This window comes from Rhinolophus ferrumequinum, chromosome 8, assembly GCF_004115265.2.
Source record: "Rhinolophus ferrumequinum isolate MPI-CBG mRhiFer1 chromosome 8, mRhiFer1_v1.p, whole genome shotgun sequence".
In the NCBI taxonomy this organism is placed as follows: Eukaryota; Metazoa; Chordata; class Mammalia; order Chiroptera; family Rhinolophidae; genus Rhinolophus; species Rhinolophus ferrumequinum.
In genome coordinates, this window is record NC_046291.1 from 23,446,730 (window position 1) to 23,471,680 (window position 24,951).

Sequence of the window (24,951 nt, forward strand, 5' to 3'; positions counted from 1 at the left end):
ATTTTAAGCCATCACTATTTTGGGCTTTTGGATGTATTTCACACAGGCTGTCTGCGTCCTAACTGACACAGAATAGTTTTTAATCTTTCTGCCTGTATATTTTGGACCTAAAACTTCTTGGGACTTCTGAGTCAACCTTCATCTGAGAGTCCTTGTTTAAAAAATCAACTTTATTGAAGTATACTTCTCATACAATAATGTGTACCTGTTTTAAGTATTTTGATGAGTTTTGACAAATGCATGCACCCATTTAACTTCCACCATGATTAAGAAATACGGTATTTCCATCACCCCTTCTACCCATCTCACTCAATTCCCTCCACCCCTTGCCTAAGCAACCACTCATCTGCTTTCTGTTATTATAGGTTAGATTTGTTTTTTGTAGCACTTTATATAAATGAAATCATACACTAATTACTCTCTTTTTTGTCTGGCTTCTTTCAGCATATTGTTTGAGACTCATCTATGTTATTCCATGTATCAATAATTTGTCTCTTTTTATTCCTGAGTAGCATTCCATTATATACACAATTTGTTTATCTTTCAACCAAGTGATGGATCTTAGGTTGTCTCCAATTTGGAGCTATTGTGACTAAAGGTGCTATTAAAATTTGTGTACACAGGTAGCCATTTTTTTATTCCCCTGTAGCCATGGGTCAGTTCTAACCACTCTTGTATCTTGCCCTGGTTCTATGAATCCTATAGTTCTTGCTACCAACCCTGCCCTTTGTCTACTTCTGATATTGGCTAGTTAGAGCTAAATCTGTCCTGAATAGGAATTGTAACCTTTAGCCCTGCTGCTTCTCCTATTCTGCTTTCTAAACATGATCATAAAAAGAAGGAATAACATATGCTAAAATATGACAGTGGATGGCAGTCGCTGTGGGCATGGAAAGATAGAGGAATAAATAGAACAGGCTTCCAAAGTAGCTTTATATTCCAATAAAGGTAGTGAGAAAAGAACTCTGGCTAGGGAGGTCTGTCTTCATATCCAAGATTGGTCATTTATTAGTGTAAGAATCTAGAATATAATATTTAACCTCATTAATTACCCCTTCCCCCCTGGAAAATGAATATAACATGCACTTTGCAGAATGTGAGAATGAAATGCATACATTCATGCAACAAATATAGATGACTTACATGTGCCAGGACCTCTCCTAGGCTCTGGGGATACAGCAGTGAGCAAAACAGCAAAAAGTGCCTGACCTCATGGAGCTTAACATTCTAGTGTAGGAAGACAAGACAACAAAAACAAAAGAATCAAAATCTATGTTATGTTAAATGGTAGTAAGTGCCATGGAGAAAAACAGAGCAGGAGAAGGGGATGGAAAAGGCTCTGCTTGTAACCTCTCTTCGATTGTGAGCTATTTAACACCAGGGCATAATCCTTCTCCTGTATCGGTAGCATTTATCACAATGTCAGCTGTATATTATTAAGTACCGCACATGTGTTTCCTGAATGAAAGGACTGAATAAAAACAGTGTTGAGGAAAGAAGTTTATCTCATGAAATCATTGTAATGTAGCTTACCTGGACACTTTTACGGGCTTCCAGACAGGTAATAATTATGTCAGCAAGAATGGTGCCCTTCCCTTCTCCTTGTTCTCACTGGTTTTTGAAGTCTCCTAGTCACTGTTATAATTTTTCCTGGAATCAGAATGTACTTTCACTGTACTTTCTGAATAATGACTTATGCTTTATTTAAAATAAAATAACTACATGCATTTTTCAGGCTTTGGCTGAATAATAAATGTAGAAAACCATTTGACAAATGATTTAGTATATCAATTAATGTATTAAGGAGCTTTGGTATTCTACAGTTTCTGAGAAACTGGCATGCATTTTCAACCCCTGCTCCCCCTCCCCAATTCCTATTATTTTTAAAGTATCATAAACTGATTATGAAAGGAATAAGGAAATTTCATTTGTATGATGGCTTGATAGATTGAAATATTTAAGGTCTGCAAATTTGGAGGACTGCAGGACTGACTATAAAAGGATTAACCTAGAATATCGGACACAGCCTACCTCCTAGTAGGGGTTGTGTGATGAACAAACTAGGTAATATATACAAAATTGCTTTCTGAATTATTACTTGTATAATTACAAAGTTTAGTGCCTATGTCATCCACTATAAATTCCATGAGGGCAGGAACGAACTTTTTTTACTGCTGTATATCCAGTACTGATCACATACATTTGGCAAATATATGAATATTTATTTTAATAATTGATAATTATTTCATAGGAGAAAACTATCCTCACATGATTTCATTGCACTACAATTCCTTCAGGTTAAAATCTGAATTCCAGATATTCAATATTTATTCAATCTAGTTGACAGAGTACTTTTCCAGCCCAATAATATGATATACACAACCTCTACTCAAACGCAAAGATACTATCTCCTGAACTATTGATGCCTTCTTTCTTTCTCTGCCTGAAGTCTTTTTTTAAATATGCAGGTCAAATAAAAAAAAAAAAGTCTTCCTTTGAGCTATCTCGACACATGCTTATCTGACTTGTCAGATTGACAATTAAAAATAAAACATGTTAATGCCTTATTCATTTTTGCATTTCTGTTCCCAGGGACTAGGGCAGCCCTTTGAATATGGTAAACATCCAATAAATATATGTTGATTTAATTTCCACAACATATCATTCACTTATAATTTTTATTCCAATAAAGGTAGATGAATTTCCTCAAACTCTTCCTTTATCCCATATGAAGGTGAAACTATTGTTCTGAGGAATTATTAAAACGCATTCTCTCCTATAAATGCAGCTTGTCATAAAAAAATATTGCAGTAAAGTCACTATCTACTAGAAAGATCAGTAAGTAACAAGCCGGTTATTTTCCAATTCCAGTACTCTGTGTTATATCTTACGCTTTGTTATAACTCCAATTCCTTGAATTACCCCCACCCCCGCCATGATCTTATCCAATTAATAAGGGTGATATAATGGCAACTGTCTTTCTGGATCTAAATTTCTAGTGCACTTCATCCCCTAAATCATTCCATGTGAAAATTAGGTACTTAGGAAATCCTGTAATCCATCATCTAAAGAGCTATATTTAGTCCTGAGTCTTAAAAAAAAAAAAATTGAGTGCGTGGCTGGCGAAATGCAGGGTGTAGTTTATTGGTAAGTGGAGCGCTGGGCCAGGTGCAAGACTCTCAGAGATGTTTTTATGTGTCCCTGGCCAGCGATCTCCACATAAAACTCCGTTTATTTATTTGACTGTGCTACTGCAGAACAGAGTGAACTCCAACGCCACTCAAACCAGCTTTGTACGGATTTAAAAATGCTTGAACTGGCGGCTCCTGATTTTTTACCATAAAACGACACAGCTGGATCCACGGCAGGTTTGTCACCCTATTTCTGGGTCCCTTGCCGGGGCGGGGGGAGGGTCGTACAGAATTGACTTTAGGTTTGAACGCACAGCCTCAATAAAAGCAAATGCACGGAGACATGTAGACTTGGCAACTGTGACAACGCTTTGTTAAAACTTGCCCCTCCAGCGGCTGAGTGGGATGGTCAGGGCGCGGGCGGCAGGGCGTAAAGCACCCTGACTTTCTCCTGCGCTTTGTTTTTCCTATCACAGTGGTACAGAAATAGCAAAGCAGGGAAGGGAAGTCGCCCCGCCGTGTTTTTGTTGTGTATGTATGTTTTTCCCGGCTGGCACTGGGGAGGGGGAAGGAGGAAGCAAGAGCTACGCGAAACCCGCCTCCAGGGAGCCACCGCGCCTCTGCAGCGGGGTTCGGGCGTCGCGCTCCAACCACTTCCAGAACGCTTCCAGCCGCTTCCGCAGGCCCCGCCCCCTGCCGGGGTTTCCCCGCCACCCGCTTCATTTGCATGGCGCTGCCCCTCCCCCGCTGCCATTGGCTGGCGCCGCGCCCCGCCCACTGTCCCTCCACCACCGCAGGGTTCCGTCCCCCGAGCCGCCCGGAGCTGCGGGCAGCGGGCGGACTGTTAAACCGCGGCGGCGGCGGCGGCCGGGGCGGGAGCGGGGCGCACTCTGCAGACGAGTCAGCGGCGCCCCGGGTTGGGGGAGGCGGGCGGGCAGCTAGAGATCGCCTCAGCAGCCCCCACCACGGCCGAACCGAAGGTGCGGCGGCGGAGGGGAGCCAGGGCACCCCAGCAGGCGAGTGGCCGGCGTCTCAGCGGTGGGCTGAGGGGGGTGGGTCTCCTCTGCTTGGGACGGCGGCAACGCGGGGAAGGGAAAGAGAAGACCTCCGGGTGGACTTGCGGGCCAGGCGACCGACCAGGAGCCCCCCTCGTATCCCGAATTCTCTGGGCTGTTGGACTCTGGGTGCCGGCACAGGATTGCGCTCTAGGGCAGGGGTCGGACCACAGCCAAATTTAAACGGCTAAACCTAACAGCCTTGGCAGAAGCTGGAGGGAGGGGAGGGAAGAAGTGGGGGCGGACCTAGGTGCGGTCACGTGGGACAGGGGAGGGGCTTGGCAGGCCTTCCTTTTGTTTTGGCGGGCGCGTGCGCAGAAGGCAGAACACGTGGTCTGGACCCGCCCCTTGCCACGGCGGCCACGCCTTAGCGGGTGTGGTTGTAGTGACCACTGTTTTGGGGAGCTCTGAGGCGGAGCCGGCTGTGTTAGATATCACCCATTTCATACTTTATTTCAGGCAAACGTTGATTTGGCGTTTCAAATTAGATGGGATGGAGGTGGAGGATCTAGAGAATTACTGAGGAATGGTGTTTCTAAGTTTGTGTCGCTACTCGGTGTGCCGGGGGGACCGATGTTGCTGGAAAATTTGAGGTTATTTGATAAAATGTGTTTGGTAGCAAGAAATACAAGATCATGGTCACTAAAGAAACCGCTGGAAAGGAACACGCTAGCTTTGCAGCCAAGAGGGAAGGCACTGGATGGATGTTCTTGCAATGTTTTCTTACTCCGAGAAAATCAGTCTTTGATTCGTTCCCTACCCCCTCTGTCCGAGGCAGATCCACTCCCTCTCTGGTCAGTGGTACGGGGTTTTTTTTGTTTTTTGTTTTTTTTTTAAGTATGGGAAGCACATTCCCTTTTGATACCCCTAAACTTTAGTTAGCTGGCGAGATTTAAGAGGATAGCGACTTTCATCGTTCCTTAACCAGTCTGCTTAACTTCGTTTGGGTCAGTAGGAATGTTTTTAAAATACAGGATGAGGCAGGTTTGTTAGCAACAAAACCTAAGTGAGATATTTACCAGTACTGCAGACAAAACCAGCAGTGTTTTTGACTACGAAAAAGTAGCTCTAAGAATAATATTGGAGAAAAACCTGGTGTTCTGGAATGTAGATTGCTTGAGAAAGGCTTAGCTGTGAGTGGTCTTAGCTGTATGCAATTCTTAACTAGCTGTTTTGGGCAAGTCACAACTTTTCCGATCTCAATCTGTTTTCTCTTGTAAATAGTTTCATAGTATTGTCTCTGCCTTAAGAGATTATTATGAAATCAAAAGCCTTGTGTTAGTAAAAGTGATTTATAATCTTTCCCAACATTACAAATACAGAAATTGCCACGTAATACTGTTTTATAACAAAAGTAAGGATTTTTTCCCTAACGCCAGCATACCGGAAAGAATATAAACAATGAATGAATCATGAAATAGTATATATTTGAATATCCTGTAAATCTGTTATAACTATTATCTTTGATTCTCCCACAGTTTCCGCCTGCTTATTCAGATCAGTGTCAAGGGTGCCACCATTTCTTTTAATCTAGATAGCCATTATTTCTTTTCCCCAACCCTCCTGGAGCAATTGTTTTTACATGGAACTTTTCTTAATCCAGGCCAATTCTATCACTTTGATGTTTTTACTTTTTGTGTGTGTGATGTGTGCCCTTATCAAATCAGTTGCTTATTTTGTTAAATAATCTTGTTTATTACAAAATAATTTGGAAAATCAAGATGAGTGCGAATAAGAAAAATACAAATAATTCGTATTTCTCTCTAAATATTTTCCTATGTATTTTGCATATTTTTGCTAAAAATGGGGTCATGTTTCATTTTTATCTGACTTTACCTCATAGACATTCCCATGTCATTAGTCTTTGAAAAAATTATTTTTGGCTGCTTAACATTACATCATGTAACTATCATATTTAAGTATATTTTTTCTATTGGCAGATGTTTGGGATGTTTCTAATGTTTTGCTAGTGTAAATTTCACAACAGAGAATAGCCTTTTACATAAATCTTTGAAAAAATCTTTTCCATAGATTTGTAAAAGAGGAATTACTGGGTCAAAGTCCATGTGTGTATGTGTTTAAGCTCTTGTAACATCACCAAATTATCTTCCAGAATGTTTTGATTCATACTCACTTTATGAGCATGCCTCACATTAATTACATCTTTGTTCATAATCTGGTATTAGCATTAAAATGAAAACCTTGCTTTAATTTGCATAGTGTTTTTTTTTCACTTAATGTCTGTGATACATCTGTTTTCATAACTTACTGTAAGCTGCTTGAAGGAGAGGAATATATTTCATATTTGACATGCTGCAAATCACATAGTGGGTGCTCAGTAAATACTTGCCAATTGGCTGTTAATATTTGCCTTTTTGACCTCTGGAAGATCAGAAAATTATGTCTTACTTTTTTGTCGTACTCAATTTATGAGTGCATTGTTGGACATATACTACTTACTGTTATTTCACTGATCCATTACCTTAGGTACTCATTTTTGCTGGGGCCAGGGGTGGTGTGGGCACTGATTTTATCACAGTTGTCTACTAAAAGGTCCAATGACTTCCCAATTGCTGCATTATCTAAGAGCTCCATCCACCTTTGATGCCATTTATCATGATAACTTTCATTTCCTTCATTCATTCATCTATCTTTTAGGGAATTCACTTACAATTTCACTTTGATCAGTCTACTTTCAGTAGTCTTTTTTATCGTAAAAAAGAAGCCTACTGTATAAAGTTCTTTTGTTTCATTATTCAGATTGTTCTTGATAACCCACTAATTATTGCCTGTAACATCTTTCACGGCTGTTAATCTACCACATGAAACTTGTCATATGTAATTTTTGTTTTCATAATTTGTTATTTATCACTTCATGTCCTTTTACATTTACCTACACAGTATTAGATAGGAGCTGAAGGAGGCAGAAAGTTATTTCCTTCAGGTTTAGAATTGTGTTTAGGATTGTTTACGGATTAGGTTCTTCAGGTTATAAACAGATAAGTGGAGCTGCTTGCAACAAAAGTGACAGCTAGTAGGTATTAATAATTAGCAACCAATTGACTGACTTGAGAACATGTCATCTGTTATACCCCTTTCCTTGTACGTAATGACCCTGAGTCATCATACAATTTTACGTTATTTTCAGTATATTTTGTTTAGAAAGACAAGGAAGGTGTATCATTTCCAAAAAATTTTTTTGTTTTCTTTCTATATGTTGTCCTGAAGAGAGATTTCACTGAATTGTGCTCCTTATTTCCTGATCATGTGGGATAAATAAACTACCACCAAATGTTAATAAAAATGGTAATGCACTTGCCTGTAGACAGTTTATAATGAAAATCGAAGACATTTTGTAATGAAAAATTTTAATATTTGATAATATTTTTTAGGTTTTTAGAAATACCTTATGGATGTGAATATTCTGAGAATTACAGAAATAGGAGAGAATGCGTTCATTTATAATATTGAATTATAATAAGGAGGCTTTGTTAATAGTTTTAATGAAGTTTTTACTCATTTCCAATCCTGTAAGACCAAGGATTCTCAAGCATGTTTTTAAAAGTAATTTTTTTCGTAGTAGATCATCAATCAATGTTTAACCACGTAAAGTTAAATTGGAGCCAAACTCTATAGACTGAGCAAATGTGATAGTGTACTTCTAAATGTAAATTTCTAGATCTAAGTTGATGTACACAGGAAAAAAAAAAGACTTCATTTATATTTCCATGAGTCATGCATTTATAGCTGAATAATAATAATTCTACTTGAAGTATGATCTGTTTGATATGTTATGTGGCCACCCAAGTGGCTTTATCTTTAATTAAATTCATTTAGTCTTTAAAGGGAATTCCTTTTTAGGCATAGTTTTCAAAGTGGAAGTTTTTGCTATAAACATTGTTGAGTACAAAGCACTGAGGTAACTACCCTGGTCATTCCAATTACTGCAGTGAGAATGTCCATATGTAGAATAAAGAAATCTTGGCAACAATATATTTTGCATTCATACTTTTCATTAATTCCTAGATTTTAGAGGGACAAAATTATACCAGTGTAAATCTCTCTACTTTTATTGTTTTAGTTGGATTTTCTTTTATGAGTTACAAATTAGAAATTGAGTTCCTGTATATTTCAATACTGTTTAAAAGAGGTGCTTATATTTTGCTAAAAGGATTTTTTTCCTACTCTTTTTCTGTTATAATAGATCAGCTATGTGAAACACATTTAAGTTGTAAGTGTGGAAATAATTTAATATTTGTTCCTATTTCAGGGTGTTCCTTCCCATCTCTCAAAATGCCGAAAGTCTTTTCACTTTCTTTTAATTTATGGATGAATCTGCCTTCTTTGTGATACTTTAATTCCTAGTTTGTGTTACTGCTCTGCATTTAAGAGAAGGGATTATCCAGATTCCAGCTGAAAGAGCAAATGTAATGTTCAGGGGGACATTTGGATAGGATATTTTCTGTGAACTATCTGGAATGTACGTTTGTGTACTAGAATATAAATTAGTCAAAATCTGGAGCAGTTTTTTGGGGGATGGAAAATCAGATTTGGTCTTTAGTTTTTACTGCTTATACTTAGGAGGAAGGGTGGTTCTTATCTAGATTGTCCAGTGGTTCTTGTCTAGATTTTCTAGATTATCAGTTTCAACTCTGTAGACTAGATTAGCAAACTTTGGATTTAAAAAAAAATATGAAAAAAATTGTTTGGTATTTGTGACCTATATGTTAATTTGTACCTGAGTATTAAGTGTGTAGATCAACTCTAATTATTGACGTTGTAATTATCTTACTATGTATGAGTATCTTTTGAGAGATGACATAATATTTAGTATATCTCATGACTAAGGGATGAGATTGCACTTAATGCTAAATTCATAAATATATATGATTTGTAAATCTTAAAAATAAAGATAGTCACTAATGAAAACATTTTAGAGACAACAGGGGAAGACTTTTTATTTGTAGTATTAAGGCTATCAGGACAACTAATTTCTTCCTTGATTCACAACAAATGTTTTTTGGATTATATTGTAGACCAAAAATTAGAATTTATATTATAGACTTAATCTACAATCCCCTCATTGTTTTTTACTGAATTAATTTTTTTTGATAATAAATTTGGTATAACCAAAAAGAAAGAAAAAAGTTTTGATTCTGTGTAGTTTTTAAATGTTTATTACTTAAAAGCACAAACTTTGGCTTGTCTTACTGAAAATTTCTCTCTGGTTGGTATTTTTTATGAGACTTCTAAGCAAAACGGATATATATTGAGATCTGGATTGTTCACTGGAAGGTTATTTACTTGGTAGATTATCTGTAACAGTTTTACAACAGACTTTTTTTTCACCCCAAAATTTTCTGGGCTGTAGATGTGCTAAGGAATAATTATTTATTTACTTTTAAACTGGAATGTAAGTTGAAAACTCTGTTGTAAAAACATAGACGTGAAATTCATGCCCAGGAAATATAGTTAATTTTTGGATTGCCTAGAACTGTGCCTCTTGATAAAATTATCTACTTGCTTAAAGGGTACTGATATAGTTTCTTAACTTGCAGTTTTGTTTCTTAAATCTTGTCAGCGTAACATTTTAGTTTCTGTATGTTGTGGTTAAAAGGAGTTTAGTTTTTTCTCAGTTTTATCCCTTTCAGATTCTTTGAAGTCCCATATCATCAGACTAAACTCTTTTAGGAAAAGGTACCTATTTTGCCTGAGTATCTTGGATGTTATCCAAAATAAATAATCATCAAAGATGATGGTGGTGCCTTATGTAAGTAGAGCACAGTATTTTAGCAGATAGGAAGAAATTTCTTAGATTTAGCAAAGATTCAAATACTTTTTTCCCCATGTAATTATGTGCATAATTAGAAACTGAATAATTAGAAAGTGAATAGTCATAAGAAGATCAAGATGCTTCTTAGAAAGTTCTCTGAAGATTTGCCTTCTATATTCTTTATGTATACCCTAAAATATATTATAGGTGCCTAAAAATACTAAACAATTTGTTTGGCTAGGAACTTTGGGGACTGAAATATTTGAGTTATTCCCGTTTAATTAGGAGAACCATATGCTTTGTACTGCCTGTCTAATACAATAAATAGTTCATTAACCACATGTGACTATTGAGCACTTGAAATGTGACTAGTCCAAACTTGGTTTTTGCTAAATGTAAAATAAACACTGGATTTTGAAGACTTAGCACACATACAGAAGAATGTAAAATATCTCATAAGATACTTTTATATTGATTATAGGTTGAAGTAATATTTTGTATATAATGGGCTCAATGAAATTAAAGTTAATTTCATATGTTTCTTTTTGAAATATGTCTAGTAGAAAATTTTAAGTTATATATGTAGTTCACATGATATTTCAATGGGATAGCAATGTTCTATACTAATGTTTCCTAGCCTTACGGGTCCTTTCACAATAAAATATCTCATGAACCCACTTCCTTGAAATTTTAAAATAATTTTATTATTTTGGGTGGTGTTTATTGAATAAATACTTATTTAGGGCCTGCTATGTGCCAAACAGTTGCGAATGACAACATTCAATTGCTGCCTTCATGCAGCCTTCATTCTAGTGGGAAAATACGTGATAATGTTTAGTAGAAAATTAAATGAACTATTATTTGTTGTAAGTATACTACTAATTATTGTATATAGTTTTATGTAATATAATTTTCATACATTGCTTCATTTATCAAATGTATATGCTATTTCATTATTTTTGGCATTTATCTTGCTTGGTGTTTGAACTTCCTGGGTATGTGGTTTAATATCTGTCATTAATTTGGAGATTCTCAGTCATTATTCTCAGTCATTATTACTTCAAGTAGTTCTTCTATATTTTTCTCTTTTCACCTTCTGTTCTCATTACATGTATTTTAACATCTTTTGTAGTTATACCACTGTTCATGGATATTCTATTTTTCTTAGTCTTTTTTTCTCTTTGCGTTTGACTTTTGGAAGTTTCCATTTACATATCTTGAAGCTCAGAGATTCTTTTCTCAGTCATGTCCAGTCAAATAATAAGCCCATCAAAACATTCTCATTTCTGTTACAGTGTTACTGATCTCTAGCATTTCTTTTTGATTCTTTCTTAGAATTCCCATCTCTCAGCTTGCATTATGTGTCTGTTCTTGCATGTTGTCTACTTTTTCCATTAGCAAATTAATCATAATTTGTTTAAGTTGTTTTAAATTCACAGTCTGATAATTCCAACATTCCTGCCATATCTGAGTCTAATTCTGATGCTTGCTGTGTTTCTTCAAACTGTATGTTATGTCATGTTATATTATGTTATGTCATGTCATGTTATGTTATGTTATGTTATGTTATGTTATTTATTTATTTATTTTCAGTCTCAATGTGGCCTCTTCTTTAGGGGTTCTGTTCAGCTAGTCTTCAGATGATTCTTGAGTTGATCTATAATTTGTTTGTAATTTTGGTGTGATCCTAGGAGGCACCAGGCATAGTGTTTACCTAATCTTCCATCTTGGACCTTCTCCCCTGTTTTGTCTTTTAGTGTACCTTGTAATTTCTTGTTGAAAGGGGACATAATGTACTGAGTAAAAAGAACTCCAGTAAATAGGTCTTTAGTAATATGTGGGGGGTAGGAAAGTGTTCTAAAGTCTGTTGTTTATGTCTGTTTGGAAGCCTGTACCCCTGGGCTGTGACCTCAGTTGTTTCCCCGTCTTAGGTGGGACAGAATGGCCAGAGGGTGTCGGGTAGTTACTTTTCCCAACAGGCAAGGCCAGTACAGGCTGCTGTTGGGTATTTCTTTAATGCACTTTTAACAAAGAAAAAGCAATACTTTTGAATATAGGAAGTGATTTGTTATCTATCACTTCTTTATCCTCATTTTATTTTACCTTACTGTAGCATTTCATATGGCTGTCTGTGTCTTCTTTATATACTTTTAAACAATTCTGCATTCTGGAATTTCCTTTGACTTCACTGACAGACTTTTAAAGTTTCCTTTTAAGGCCTTTTTGTAGCTCCTTTTCCTTTTTCTCAGATGAATTTGAGTTAACCCCAGGGCTTGATCCTGGGTTCCTTTCTTTTCTTTTCTTATATTCTTTCCCTAGTTACACTCTTCTGATCCTGTGGCTTTAAATACCATTCGTATGCCAGTGATCCACAAAATAATATCTCTAACTATGACTTCATGCCTGAACTCTAGACTTGCTTACCCAACTGCTTCCACTTCGTCAGCTAATAGTTACTTCAAAGTCAACATATCCCAAACAGAACTTTTATTTTCCTTCTTCAACCTTTTGTCTCCCCAAGTCTGTTCCATTTCAGAATATAGCACCACTGACCACCCAGTTGCTGAAGCCAAAACCTAAGTCATACTTGATTCCTTTCTTTTCCTTAAGTCACACAAAATGTTGGCTGTCAAAAATTTTTTCACCTCTACTTTGAAACGTATCCTAGATATATAAATTTTTGTTTCTACTACTACCTCACTAGTCTAAGCCATCAGTATCATCTCTCCTTTAGATTAAATACTTTAGTAGCTTCCTAACTGATATCCCTGCTTCCCTTCTTTGAAGTTGTTTCCATTCTAACTCTAATACAAATTTTTTTAAATCTACAGAATAACCACAGTTATTTTGTTTTTTGTGTTTTTTTTTTAAATAAAAATGTAAATCTGATCATATTACTCCCTCACCCAAATATCTTCCGTGGCTTTGACTTGCATAAAATGTCCATGGTTTGGACCCTATCCATCTCTCTGATCTTATTTTCTATTTCTTTCTCTGGCTCTATGTTATAGACATATTTGTCATTTGTTCCACAAACACACCACATTTATTCCTTCCTGAAAGCTTACTATTAGTTATCTTTTTTCCTTGGAAGGCTCTTACCCCAAATTTTGGTTAGTATGTTATTGTCATCAGGTCTCAGAGGTCATTAACACAGAGGTCTTCCTTCATCCAACAATTCTAAATGAATTTTTACCCCAATGTAGTCGTGTTCTATTACTCTACTTTGTTTAATTTTTATAAAGACACTGTGGAACCCTTACATACTTGACATTTTCTTATTTGTATATTTATTGTGTATCTCCCATTTGCTAGATTGTAAGCTCTGTAAGAATAGAAACCTTATTTTTCGTGTTCACTGCCATCTTTCTTGTTACCTAAGATGGTGTCTGTTACATATAGCTCAATAAATATGTATTAACCAAATGTTAGGTTTTAGATTGAGTATATATTAAATTGAGGTTAAAATCCAGCTTCTACCAAAAATAGTTAAAACTATATTTATGAGTCAACGTTGGCCATTCTTCATTTCCTGCTTTTAAAAAGTCAACTAGTTTATTTCCATAATTTTTGGGAAATGTTTATTTTACTTTTAAAAGATGACATAGGTTTTCAGCTGCCATTCACAAGCACTTCTCTATAAATAACATGTTATGATATGGATAGCCTTTATACCCAAATGAAATCACATGGCTTTACTTGTAGCTAGATATTCTGATTGTGTTGTTTTTTAAATTGGCTTCTGAAATACTGGAGATAACTTTAAAAGCTATATAATAATTGTAATCATGTGGAATACAGCTTATGAAACTAGAGAGAGCATCTTGAGGTGAATTTGCAGGATTATTATTTATTATTTTATGCTCTCAAATTAGTATTCCTTATGCATTCTGCCTCCAACCAGTTATCCATTGTGCATAAAGTGAAATAATACACGATTGAAAATAATTACAATTTAAAACTGTTACAAAAAAGTAAAACTGTTACAGTGGTTGAAACCATTATTCAGAGTTAACCTTAATGGTAAACTCAGTGACTTTCAGGAATTTGTACACCTGATTTTCACTAACTCCTGAACATATATCTTCCATATATATTATATATAAAATATATAATATATATAAATATATATACTATATATATAATAGATGTTATGTTAACAACATAATATTGTTATGTTAAAGTTGTTTTAAAATAATTTTTAAATGTTTATTTAGTATTTTAATTTTGAGCACGTCCAATGTGTCCATTTTTTGTTCCTTTATGAATAATGTTTTTGGTGTCATATCTAAAAAAAATCTTTGCCTAACCCAATATCACAAAGGTTTTCTCCTGTGTTTTTTTTTTCCCCCTAGAAGTTTTATGGTTATACATTTTACATTTAGGTCTATGATGCATTCTGATGGATGTAACCATTTTTATATAAGTTGTGAGGTATGGGTTTAAGGCTCAGTTTTTTTGCATTTGGATTATGCCAGATGCATTTCTTGTTCCAGAACCATTTGTTTAAAAAAATATTCTTTCTACATTGAACTGTCATTACATTTTTGTCAAAAATCACTTGACAATATGTGTGTAGGTCTATATTGGAGCTCTCTATTCTTCCTATTTATCTTTGTGTCCATTCTTTTGCCAATACCACACTACTGTAATTAGATAGGTAATATGATTCTTTCAGCTTTGTTCTTTTTCTTGTTTTGGTTTTTCTAGTTCATTTCCCTTTCCATATACATTTTTTTAATTCAAATTGTTGATATTAGCAAATATCCTGTCAAGATTTTGATTGGGATTGTGTTGAATCTATAGATCAGTTTAAGAACAATAAACATCATAACAATATTGAAAAATCCATGAACAGTATATCACTCCATTTGTTTATGAATTCTTGATTTTTTCTTTTCTTTTTTTTTTCAGTGTATAAACCTTGCACATATTTTGGTAGAGTTATATTTATGTATTTCATGGTTTCGGAGCTATTGGAATTAATACTAATTTTAAAATTTCTATTTCCAGTTTTTTATTTCTAGCACATAGAAATATAAGTTATTTTTTGTATCTTGATCTTATATCTGCTACCTCAGCAAACTCATCAGATCTAGGAGCTTTTTTGTAGATTCCTTGAGATTTTTCTATGTAGAAAATCCTGTCAGCTGTGAATAGATACATTTTACTTTTTACTTTCCAATCTGTATGCCTTTTATTTCTTTTTTCTTCTCCTATTCTACTGGCTATGATCTCCAGTATGATGATGTATAGGAGTGGTGAGAACAGATACCTTGCCTCATTCCCAATCTTAGGGCAGAAGTGTTCAGTCCTTCATCATTAATTAGGAAGTGATCTCTAGGCTTTTGTATAGATGCTCTTTGTTAAGCTAAGCAATTTCATTCCCTTTCCTAGTTTGCTGAGTTCCCCCCCACCCTCCCAATCATGAATAGATTTTGGATTTTATCAAATACTGTTTCTACATCTATTGAAATCATATTTTTTCTTTTTCAGTTTTTTGGTATTGTGAATTGCAATGATTGATTTTTTTTTTTTTTAATGTTGAACCAGACTTGCATTTATGGAATAGCCACACTTGGTTTTGACATCCTTTTTATATATTGCTGTGTTTGTAACATTTATTTTAAAAATAAGAATTGAAATAGGTGTTAATACTTATTACTTCTTATTACTAAATCCTGGAACACTTTTAGAAATTATGACTTATTTGTTATTAATTCAGTTAACAAATATATGACAATTATTATGTACCAGGCATTGTTTTAAGTGTTGGGATTAGAACAATGAACAAAATAGAGGTTTGCCATTAAACTATATTTTTTGCTAGAATGTAATAAAATATTAAATAGTAGTTAGTGCTGTGAGGGACAATACAGCAGTGTGATGGAATGGAGAGTCATGAAGTGAGGGGCTAAAGCTGTTTTAAATACAGTGGTACCTTGGTTTTTTAACATAATCAGTTCCGGGGGACTGTTCTGAAACATTCGAAAACCGAGGCATGGTTTCTCCATAGAAAGTAATGCAAAATGGATTAATCCGTTCCAGACCTTTAAAATCAACCCCTAAAACTGCAAATTTAGCATGAATTTTACTGTCTAATAATACCATAGATTCATAAAATTTACGGCATTTGTAAACTGAAATGTTCGTCAATGGAGATGTTCGAAAATCAAGGTACCTCTGTTTATTGGTCAAAGCTGGACTCTGATGAGGTGACTGTAGAGCAGAAACATGAACGGAGTGTGGGAGCCTGCCATCTTATTTGTGGGAAATTGTTCCAGGCTGAGAGAAGAGCAAGCACAAAATCCCTGAAGCAGGGACGTGCTTGTTCTGTTTCAAAAATGACCTAAGGCCTGCCAGCAGGTGTTTGAGTGATCTGAGAAGCAGATCCTTCCCCAGTCAAGCCTTCAGATGACTGAAGGCCATTGTTTCTGGAGTGCAGTAATCCATGGAGACAGTTTAGAAGGCAAAGTAGTCAGGGGTCTGATAACGTAGAACTTTGTAGGCCATGGTAAGGACGACCTTGGATTTTATTTTAAGTATATGGCAACCACTTATTTATTCACCAAATGGTTATTGAGCATCTGCTATATGTCAATACTGTTTCATGTTGGCAATATAATGGTTAACAAAATAGTTAAAAATCCGAATTTCTTACCGTGTTTCTCTGAAAATAAGACCTAGCCGGACCATCAGCTCTAATGCGTCTTTTGGAGCAAAAATTAACATAAGACCCAGTCTTATTTTATTATAAGACCAGTCTTATAATATAATGTAATATAATATCATATCATATCATATAATATAATACCGGGTCTTAAGTGTAGTTGTTTAGTTGTATGGAGGTAGTCAGAAATGGTAGAGTTTACGATCATCAGTTAGGAAACATTAGTATACACAATGATTACATATTTAATGATTGGAATAAATGCTCTTATATTTTATGCCAAAACTATATGAACATAATTAACCTTTTTTTATTTATAGGAGACGTATCTATTTTCATGAGTTTCTTTTGGTTGCAAAGTAGAGAGACTTTCAGGCTTGACTTTCTTGGGAATAGAATACATAGGAGCTCCATGTAAATCCTAGAATAGGAACTGTGATATGGCTGGGCCTTCTAGAGACTAGAACCCAAAAGTCTTCATATGTAAATGTATTGGTTATCTATTGCTACCTAACAAATTGCCCCCAAATTTAACGGCTTAAAGCACTTACTTTATAGTTTCTGTGATCTAGGAATCCAGGCATAGCATGGTTGGGTGCTTCTGGTTCAAGGTTTCTCACAAGACTGCAGTCAAGGTGTTGGCTCAGGCTGCAGTCATCTGAAGGTTTGACTGGGGAAGGATCTGCTGCTCAGATCACTCACACACCTATCAGCAGGCCTTAGGTCATTGTTCTGTTGGCTGGAGATGTTAGTTCTTTTCTGTGTGGGTCTTCCAGCTTACAACATGGCAGCTGGCACCCCTGAGTGAGAGAAGTGACGAAATGGAAACCACAGTTTCTTTGTAACCTAATCTCGGAAGTGACATCCCATCACCACTGCTGCATTCTCTTTTGCTAAAAGCAAGTCATTAAATCTAGTCCACACTCAAGAGGCGAGGGTTACAGAATGGCACGGATACGATACCAGGAGATGGGGATTATTAAGGTAATTTGATTTTAATGAAAATGTCAAGTGTTTTAATGACAATTGTTAGTAAAGTTACATAGATTTCAGGTGTTCAATTCTGTAATACATCATCTTTATATTGCATTAGGTATTCACAACCCAGAGTCAGTTCTCTTGCCATCAACATATATTTGATCCCCGTTACCCACATCTACCACTCTCCTACCCCCTTACCCTCTGGTAACCATTAAACTATTGTCTGTGTCTATGAATTTTTATTTCTTCATTTGTTGTCTTGTTCTTTTGAAAACAGGTATGAAACTTATGGACCTTGGGTTCAAAGAGTCTTTTATGAATTTGACTTCTGGTTATTTTTTGCTGCTGTTTTTTTGTATTTAGGACAAATGAGAATCTATTATATATAAAATTTATTATTTTTGATACAGAAAAGTATATAAATTTTGAGACATACAGAACTTGGGGAGAGGATTAGATAGAAATCTCTACTGTTTTTTGAGACGTTATATAGTAAAGTACAAAAAGGCAAATATCTATTTTTTATTATACAGTATTAACAACCATTAACATTGGTTCATTTTTGGATTTAGTGTTTTAACCACAAATAATAAAATTTTGTAGTTAAAATTCAACTAATCTTAAACCACCACTCTTAATTCTGTTTCACAGAACTTACCGGATGCAACTATAGTTAAAAATTTGGTGGGTATTTTTCTGGTTTGTTTTTTAGTCTTATAAACACATAAACACACAGACATATGGGTATGTGTGTGTGTATATATATATATATATGGTGGGTATAGTTTTGTGTTTGTGTTTTATATATGGTACCATTCTATATATTCTGCACTGTTGTTTTTTTAACTTGATACTGTTTTTGTCCATATTGCACATAGAGATCTAAGTTATTCTTTTTAATTGCTATATAGTATCCCATTGTGTTTTATTATCCATTCTCTTACTGTTAAACATCTAGGATGCTTTGAAAGAATGCTTTGCTATTACAAACACTGCTCTTTGTGCACCTGTGAGAAACACATGTTCCACATTATTATCAAATTACTGAATCAATTTATAGTCTAAACAGATGTGAGAAATCTATTTACTCACATTCCTATAAGCGAGATTTTCAGACTTAGAACATTCTTTTCCTTTTGGTGGTTGGAAAACTGGTCTCTTGTTTTGTTAATCTACATTTCCTTCATTCCTGGTGAGATTGAGTGTGTGTTTAATGACTGTTTGAATGTCATTATCAGCGCAGTGCCTGACTGCCCTATGCAGTGCTCATTTGTAGGAGTTTTTTATGCATTCCGGATGTTGTTTCTTTGTTATGTATGTCGTAGATATTTTCTCCCAGTCTATCACTTGCTTTTAACCCTGTGTGTGTTTTGTTTTTCTTAATCGCATAGAAATTTTTGTGCCTTTTTTTCCTTTTGAACACTTGCTAATCTTTTCAAAGAATTAGCTTTCAGTGTTGTGTTTTTAAATAGGAATTAAAGGTGTGGAGTTACAGCTAGAACATTGAATGGAGGCATTCAGTATGAGCGTGTGGCCTTTTTTATTTTTTTTTAAATGACTTAACTGTCGTGCGTTGAAACAAAAAATACAGGGCATCATAGTTTCAAAATGTTTTCAAAAATGTCTAATTGTTAATGATATAAAATTTTTTCACTGTTCAATCTTCATAATTTTTAATGGTACTGAATTTTAACTTCTTCTATATTTCACAATATATGGTTTTATATGTTTTCTTTTGATAAAATGAAATCTGTTTAATTATGGGATTAATTTTTAGTGGTCATCTGTAACAGTTCCCACTACTTTCCAGGCAGGAATAATAGCTTCTGTCATAACTGATAACTGTCCATTTGTGAAAAGTGAAAAAACTATTTCTGATGCTTTTTCAGGAAATATTTTTGCACATAGCAGATTAGGCAAGTTTTCATTATCACATTATTTTTAACAGCTGTGAAATTATATACTTTTTTATTTGTAGTTCAATTCACTTACATCTTGCATTTTTAGTATATTTTAGTTAGTAATACTGTTCAGATTGTTAAGTTTAAATTGATAAATCGACATTTAGAGTAATTTATTATATTTTATAAAAATAAGTAATTCTAACTTTTGGCTGAAAGTGTGAGATTGAGTCACATTTTCTAGTATGATACCTAGATTCCAGGATGGAATGTTTTCTTTTGACTTTCTCTCTAAATTTTGTTTAAAAATGGAATCTTGAGATGTATAGTTGAGCCTTGAACAACATAGGTATGAACTGTGTGGGTCCACTTATATACAGAAATTTTTTCTGATTTTCTTAACAAAATTTTCTTTATTTTATTGTAAGAATACATACAACATACGAAATATGTGTGAATTAACTAAGTTATAACTTTGAGGAGTCAAAGGTTATATGTGAATTTTCGACTGTGAGAGGTTGGTGCCTTTAACTCTTGCATTTTTCAAATGGTCAACTGTATTTACACCCACAAATATTTATCTACCACTTTTTGTGCTAGGTAGTGTGAAACTTTAACTGGAGCTTGGGTATTAGGCTCACAGTCAGACCGAAGAATAGTTTAGTCCTAGCTGAATTCTTTATGAACTAGAACAAAAGGGCAGAGATAGTGTTAGGAGTTGGAAAATAAAGGAGGAGTTGGTTCTGTTGACATTTTAATCAGAAACATTAAAATTGTTGCCTTTGGAAAAACTATAAGCATAAAACTTTTTTCTAGATATTTGATTATTTATTTTTACATTATTTTAGGTTTCCAGTAATTATCTGCTGGATTCGCCATGACCCCAGCTCTGAGGGAGGCAGCAACAAAGGGTATCTGGTTTTCATCTTTGCCAAGTACCATGGAGTCTGACAAGATACTATGCATGGAAAGTTCAAGAACTGTAGATGAAAAGCTAAAGGGAGACACTTTCTCTCAGATGCTGGGATTTCCTACTCCTGAACCTACCCTTAACACTAATTTTGTGAATTTAAAACATTTTGGCTCCCCTCAGTCTTCAAAACGTTATCAGACAGTTCTTTTAATGACTTCTAATTCTACATTAAATAAATACAATGAGAATTATAAACAGAAGAAATTAGGGGAGCCCAATTGCAATAAACTGAAAAACATACTGTATAATGGCAATAACATTCAGCTCAGTAAAATCTCTCATTCGCATTCTGAAGAGTTCGTCAAAAAGGAACCTCTGTCTGATACCACAAGTCAGTGCATGACAGATGTAAAAGTTATTCTGGATTCAAATATAACCCAAGACACTAATGTAGATAAGGTACAACTACAAAACTGTCAACGGTACCAAAAGAATGCACTTTTGGATAAAGGTACTAATGCTGAGATTAAAAAGGGTTTATTGCACTGTGCCCAAAAGAAAATTGGGCCCAGCCATTCAAATGTGCCTGTTAGTTCCTCAGCTGCTGAAAAAGAGGAGGAAGTGAATGCTCGTTTACTTCATTGTGTAAGTAAACAGAAAACTTTACTTAGCCAAGCTAGAAGAACTCAGAAACATTTGCAGATGTGCCTGGCAAAGCATGTTGTCAAGCACTATGGTCAGCAAATGAAATTTTCTATGAAACATCAACTCCCCAAAATGAAGATCTTTCATGAACCTACCACAATTTCGGATAACAGTTTATCTCAGTGCACTGAAATTAAGCCAGATATCAACCTATTGACTGCAGAGAGTAAATTGTGGAATGATACAAAAAATGGCTTTGCACGGTGTACAGCTGCAGAAATCCAAAGATTTGCACTGTCTGCTACAGGGCTGTTGTCTCATGTTGAAGAGGGTCTGGATTCTGATGCAACTGATAGCAGCTCTGACGATGATTTGGATGAATATACCATTAAAAATAATGTGGCAGTGTAAGTGCAAAATTATTATGAGACCTTTTACTGTTATGTATATGGCAGCAATTTTGTCTTGATTTCAAGATGTGTTAAAAGGAAATAGATTTTCTAAAATCTTAATGCCTTAATCTTTAAGTTATAGAACTGGTGAATTTTTAAAAACTGTTTCATTTGTTAAACTGCTGTGTGTGAATATATACATACTACTTAAAAATAAGTGACCCAATTGCTCTATCTGGGAAATACCAATACAGGAGTAATAAAAGCTAATTAGCTATAAGTAAGCATTGTTGCTATTCTTGAATAGACTATTGACAAGGCCTAAAATTTTGCTTAAGTGATCTAGCCAATATGTAAGTAGCTAAAACTAAAAAAGTTATAATTTTTCTGTACTCGTACATGTAGTTGTAAAGGTACAAAAATTGAGGTTGGCAATCCATGAAATTGCTCTCTATATATTTATCTTTTTTTCCACTCTGTGATTTAATCTTTGCTTGATTTTCCTGCCCTTTCTTCCTTTGTCTCTAGTACCAAACTGGCCACAAGAATTATCTTGTACATCTTAGAACCAGCATGAGCGTGTGTTCAATGAATGAATGAATAAAATATGCAAAACTATGGACATTTAAAAGTAATTATTTTATTATATTAACATTTGCATTTTTTAAATATTGATAACTAAAAATGATTATATTTATCTTTAAAATCTTAGATTATATTATTATAAATGCCTTTTTTTTTCTTTTAAGTTTATAGTCCTGATAAGAAAAACAAATTCCTTCACTCTGAGTAGGAAGTTTAGCTGTGAAGGAATATAATTGTTTTAGGAAATTGGAAAGCACATTCACCATTGCCATTACCATTGTTATTTTAAATATATATTTGACTTGTCCCTTTTCCTTTCCCTATGTAGGCAATAGATTAATTCATAATGACATTACTGATATACTTTAAAAATAACTTTTGGTTGAGAGACTAGTATGCGTTAGACAATTTTTTTAAAAGTTATTTTCCTTCAGAAAGAAAAATGGAAGTATTTTATGTTTTTTATAGGTTTGTGATACACTCTTTATAGCACAATATGAATGGAACCTCCCACCACCACCCCCACCCCAGTGTTCCTTTGGTGAAGGAACAGAGATTCTGGATTACTATTATTACAATCATGGCTTGCTCTGTGACCTTGAGCAAAAGTTGAAATTATTCTTTACCCTCCAAATTAGAACTCTTCTTTGGTCTACTTAGAGTTCTGGAGATAATTAGATGAAATTTTAAATATAAAGTACCCTATACCTTATTGGCACTGATTGGGCAAAGAGTGTCTTATCAAGCACTTTACTATTGTGGAAGATTGGAGTTTAATATTCCACAGGAAACTTGGGGCGTCACTGTAAAACATATGCCTGAGTTAACCATGTGAGAGGTGAGGAAGCTGGATCATTTGTGCATCAAATCCCATCAGTCACTGAGTGAAGGCTGTTTCTGGGTTGTGTTAATTCGCTTGCATGTCTGTTCTGCTACTTGGGTGACAAAGCAGGCTCAAGTAACAACAATAACAACAAAAAACCTCAAAAAAAATGCAGGTGCTGGCAGTTGGAAGTCAGGTCTGTATGTGTTGAACTGGTAAGTGTGAGGGGATGTGAGTGAGTCACTGACGACTGTTACAATTATGTTACCTCTCCTCTGGTGGTAAGACCTTAGAGTTCTAGCATTTCTTTTCTGCGGGGAAATGATATCAGTTACTTTCTTTCAGGATGCATATGGGAAAACTCACAGAGTTAACACAGAAATGTGGTTCTTTGTCTTATTCAAGGAAACTTGCCAGCATCTTCCAAATCACACAATCGTCCTGGATGTTGGGAGAAAAACCCCATCATTTCCCCAAATTAGTTCCCATACGTTCAAATTTTCTTTAAGTTTTTACTTTGGAATGTAAATTGTCTTGATAAGGAAATTCTTTTAAACAAGATTAGATGTTCATCAACAAAGAAGGGAGAACTGTTGATGTTTAGTTATAAACTATCAGGGGAATCTTTCCAGATTGAAAAAACTAAATAGGTAGTTTCTTGCAGATCTACAGAAATGAGTAGTCATAGTTTTCTTTACCCTTTCCTATTTTGCCAGTGGAAAGGAAAAGAAGTAAAGAACCAAGTGTTGAATTTCCCTTTGAGGAACTGGATTAATAGGAGTATGAACTCAGTGTGACATACAGAGAAAAAGAGACTAATATTTCATTAATAAATTACAAATTAGAGTACCTTTTTATTTGTATAATGTGAAGTTGACAAATTGTTTTTGCATTCATTATCTGTTAAATTCTCTACACTTTGGAAAGAGTGGGAGAAGTCTAATTTTTATTTTATTTACTTTTATGGGCAACAAAGGAAAAGTTGAATGAAAAACAATCCTAGAGAAATTGCAATAATAATTTGAGTGACAATTTGTGAAGGTGCCAGCAAAATTAAATAGAAAGTACAGAGTTCTCATATATTCCCTGCCTGCCACACACATAACCTCTCTCATTTTCAACATCCCTCACCACAGTGGCCATTGGTTGCAGTCAGTGAAGCTGTATAGACATATTATCACTCAAAGTCCGTGGCTTACATTAGAGTTTCCTCTTCGTGTTGTACATTCTACGGATTTGGACAAATGTATAATGACATATATCCACCATTATATTTATAGCATCATGCACAATAGTTTCACTCCCCTACAAATCCTCTGTGTTCTGCCTGTTCATCCTTCTCTCCCCCCAACTCTTGACAACCACTAATTTTTCACTATCTCCTTAGTTTTGTCTTTTCCAGAAAGACATATAATTAGAATCATACAATATGTAACTTTTCAGATTGGCTTTTTTGACTTAGTAATATGCATTTTAGTGTATACCATGTCTTTTCCTGGCTTGATAGCTCATTTCTTTCTAGCTTTGAATAATATTCCATTGTCTAAATAAACCACAGTTTATTTATACATTCACCTGTTGAAAGATGTCTCGGCTGCTTCCAGGTTTGGAAATTATGAATAAAGCTGCTATAAACATTCACATGTAGGTTTTTTGTGTGGACATAAATTTTCAGTTCGTTTGCATAAATACCAAGTAGTGCCATTGTTAGATCATATGATAAGAGTGTGCTTAGTTTTTTTAAGAACCTACCAAACTGTTCTTTAAAATGACTGTACTGTTTTGCATTTCAACCAGTAGTGAGTGAGAATTCCTATTGCTCCACATCCTTGCCGTTATTTAATGATGTCGGGGTTTTGGATTTTGGTTATTCTAATAGGTGTGTAGTGGTATCTTACTGTTTTAATTTGCAATTCCCTAACAACATATGATGTTGAGCATCTTTTCATATGCTTGCTTGTGTGTGTGTGTGTGTGTGTGTGTGTGTGTACCGGGGGTTCCAAAAAAATGTATACACATTTAAGATAACATCTCTTAAAATGTGTATACATATTTTGTCTCTCTCTCTCTCTCTCTCCCTCT

The 24,951-nt window shown here is 34.9% G+C and overlaps 1 protein-coding gene across 1 annotated transcript in view; it reads left to right on the forward strand.

Annotated features, from left to right (window-relative positions):
- Positions 1–17,443: 17,443 nt before the first annotated feature.
- KANSL1L (KAT8 regulatory NSL complex subunit 1 like) overlaps positions 17,444–24,951 on the forward strand; it is an 84,434-nt gene continuing 76,926 nt past the window's right edge. Inside the window, 3 exon segments of the mRNA XM_033113088.1 lie at positions 17,444–17,613; positions 18,262–18,294; positions 20,360–21,476. Of these exon segments, the coding sequence (XP_032968979.1) occupies positions 20,389–21,476 (1,088 nt within the window). The 5' untranslated portion in view covers positions 17,444–17,613; positions 18,262–18,294; positions 20,360–20,388.